The sequence below is a fragment of the Echinops telfairi genome, unplaced genomic scaffold, assembly GCF_000313985.2.
Source record: "Echinops telfairi isolate 266 unplaced genomic scaffold, ASM31398v2 ScPeMD7_22;HRSCAF=79, whole genome shotgun sequence".
NCBI lineage: Eukaryota > Metazoa > Chordata > Mammalia > Afrosoricida > Tenrecidae > Echinops > Echinops telfairi.
Window position 1 is genome coordinate 7,581,027 of NW_022103919.1, and position 3,251 is coordinate 7,584,277.

Below are 3,251 nucleotides of genomic sequence, written 5' to 3' on the forward strand. Positions count from 1 at the left end.
TATATATATATATATAAATGTTTTATCTATATAATGTTTTTTTTAAGTGTAAATATTCCCTTATTTGTCTTTTAGGCTTAAGCATGCTTGTTTGTGTTTTAAAGAATTACTTCTTATCCTTTCTGATCTATTTTTCTTTAACCCTACTTATCTATGGAAATTGTATAAGGAAAAAAAACTTAGCAAACATCTTTAACAAAATACACACCAAATACCTCTATTTTCTCTATTTACATACACTAAAAAGCAGCTCTTTCCACAACATTCAAAATGCTTAACCCATTACTAAGACTGGTACTCACCATTTCATTGGGATGGACCAAAAACAAATAGATTCCTGGATGTTTGTCAAAAACCTGAAAAGAGCAATTGGCTTGTTCCATCCGGCAAAGTGCTTCAACACATAGCTCATCTAAATACAAAAGAAGCAACAAGTCTTATCAACTTACCAAGCCTCCCAAAATCTACCAGTATAAGATTTCCTTGTTCTGTATACATATGAAAAACTTTTTGTTGTTTTTAACTGAGGCATTAAAATGCTGATAGTGTGAATGCAAGAACAACTTTTACCTGCCTAACAAAGTGTATCAGTTAACCATGTGATATTACTATGAAGTATTCAGACTTTACTAAGCTTGTTTATCCATCTTTTACATACCGTAAATACTCGAGTATAAGCTGACCAGAATACCAAGCAAGGCACTTAATTTTACCACAAAAACTGCATTTAAAATGTGCAGGAAGAACTCGGCGTATACAAGAGCATATATGGTAATTATCTCCAAGGGGTAGCCATCTTAGAAGCATGATATAGGAGCAAGAAATGAATTCAGCTTTGCTCCCCAAAATTGCCCTCATCCCATTGAATAATCCCATCTGCTCTCCAGACATGAAATGAAATCATCATCGAACACTAAATTCTCCAAATATATATGGCTTATTTCTGGACTCTATTCTGTTCCACTGGTCTATGGTACCACCATTCTAATTCTTGTTGCTTTGCAGAAAATCCCTCATTACTCTTTTTGAGAAATGTCCTGAAAGATTCATACATTTACCCTAAGTCAATCAACTGAATGAACATGAAAGCAGAGAGCTCAAAATGTTAACAATGTATAGTATATGTGATGGTATTCACTCTACAATTCCTTCAACCTCTATGCTTGTAATAAATGGGGAAAAATAAAATTAATTATCCTATGAGGAAAAAAGGAACTCAAGTAAAAAAATGTTTTTGATTTGATGAAGGCAACATATGTACAAATTTGCTTGATACAACTGATGTATGAATTGTTCTAGGAACTATCAGAGCCCCCAATAAAATGATTAAGATAAATAAATGAACTTAAAAAAAAACCAAATAATAAAAAAATAAAATTAACTACCCTAAATAATGTTTCTAAAAACAAACTCACTGCCATTGAGTCTATCAATGTCAACTCATAGCAACCCTATAATCCAGTATGAGTTTTTGAGACTGTAACTCTATGGAAGTAGAAAGCTCATCTTTTTCCTGAGAAGCGGCCAATGGTTTCAAACTGCTGACCTTGGGGATCACAGCCCAATGCTTAACCACTGTATCACCAGAGTTCCTTAAGTACATTTTGTAATAAAATTTTCAATATAAACTTAAAGACTTAAAATTTTTTAAGTAGTAAAATATAAATTGAAAGGACCCAAGATACTCACTAACATGTTCATGTAGAAGCAGGTAAGGATATTTCAGTATTTCAAGAAGAGGAACTCGAAGCTTATTTTCAAAGTCTTGGCCAGTAAAGTCAAACAAATGTGTTTCTCCATTATTGTCTACTATATATAATTCATCATCATCTCCAATTTCTGCTTTCATGGATTTTTCAAAGTGATTTATGAGACGCAAAGTTTCTAATTCCCATAAGACCTACAGGAAAAGAAAAATAGTATTATATTTTATAATCAACAAAATGTTAAATGACTATACAAAGCTTTGTAAACATAGAAAATTTAAAATACATTATGTAATCACTTATTAGATTTATTTACTAAAAACGCTCACTTAACATGGCTGCTTCTATAAAATTAAATAGTCATAAGATTAAATAGAATATGAAATGTTTTAACACATTTTTGGTAGAAGTATCCTAACATTTCTATCAACTGTATTCAAAAGGAAATGAGAAGTTAGAATTTCTTTGTCAAAAGCATGAATTCGTCCTTCTATGACTTGCCTGTATCTTCTAGCCATAGTACACAGTTAACATGAGTTTATCAGACACACACTGGTTAATATTTCAGTTAGGGAACTTTAAAATGTAAAAATTTTCTCAACACAAATTCATAAAAATCAACCTCTTTCCTTCTATTTTTTTACATATCTCTAAAGACCTGTACTTTTTCATCAGATAATTGTAAGCTAAACATTCAAAGTTATATATTCAAAATTTTCGCCTTGTCTACTATAACAGAAAAATATCCTTGCCCTTAGAAATTTCAGTCTATTTATAGTCATTAAGAAATGAGAACTCTATAGGCAATAGACGAGTTTAGCAAAGTTGCAGGGTATAAAGTCAACAAACAAAATTCAGTTGGGTTTCTATACACCAGCAATAAGAACTCTAAAAGGGAAGTTAGAGAAACAATTCCATTTATAATAGTATCTAAGAGAGTAAATTAATAGGAACAAATCTAAACAGATTTTTAAGAAAAATTTATATAGTGAAAATTATAAGCTTTACTTGAAATAGATTAATGAAGACTGTAATTAAGTGGAAAAATTTTCCATATTAATGGATTGAAATATTTAATATTGTTAACATGTCAATATTATCCAAAGCCATCTACAGATTCAAGAATTCTGATAAAAGGTCTAACACCCTTATTCAGAGAAATAAAAAAAATGAATTCCCCACTTTCTATAGAAAACCAAGAGGCTTGAGTAGCTAAAACAATGTTGAAAGAAAAAACAAAAATAACAGGATTCCCACTTCCTGATTATAAAAAAACACTATTACCACTACAGCAATCAAAGGATCCTGGTACCAATGTAACAACCAACACGATAAATGGAATTCAATTAAGAGGCCAAAAAGAACTCTTATATATATGTCCATTCAATGAGTCAAGAGTCTCTTTAATGAACAGTGCTGGGAAAATTGGATTGCTCATGAAAAGAAAATGAAACAATATTCATGTCTCACATCACATATAAAAAATAAATTCTAAATGGATTAAGGACTTAAATGTGCACACTAAAACCATAAAATTCTCATATG

At 30.6% G+C, this 3,251-nt stretch overlaps 1 protein-coding gene across 4 annotated transcripts in view; it reads right to left on the minus strand.

Moving 5' to 3' along the window:
• The window catches only part of SETX (senataxin), a 94,935-nt gene that overhangs the window by 79,815 nt on the left and 11,869 nt on the right, over positions 1-3,251 (minus strand). For 3 of the 4 annotated variants that reach the window (XM_045288547.1, XM_045288548.1, XM_004713323.2), the window contains 2 exons: positions 1,690-1,900; positions 303-412 (listed from right to left, as the gene is read on the minus strand). In XM_045288547.1, the coding sequence (XP_045144482.1) occupies positions 303-412; positions 1,690-1,900 (321 nt within the window). Of the gene's footprint in view, positions 1-302; positions 413-1,689; positions 1,901-3,251 lie in introns of those variants that run through there. The other variant, XM_045288549.1, reaches the window with a different exon arrangement.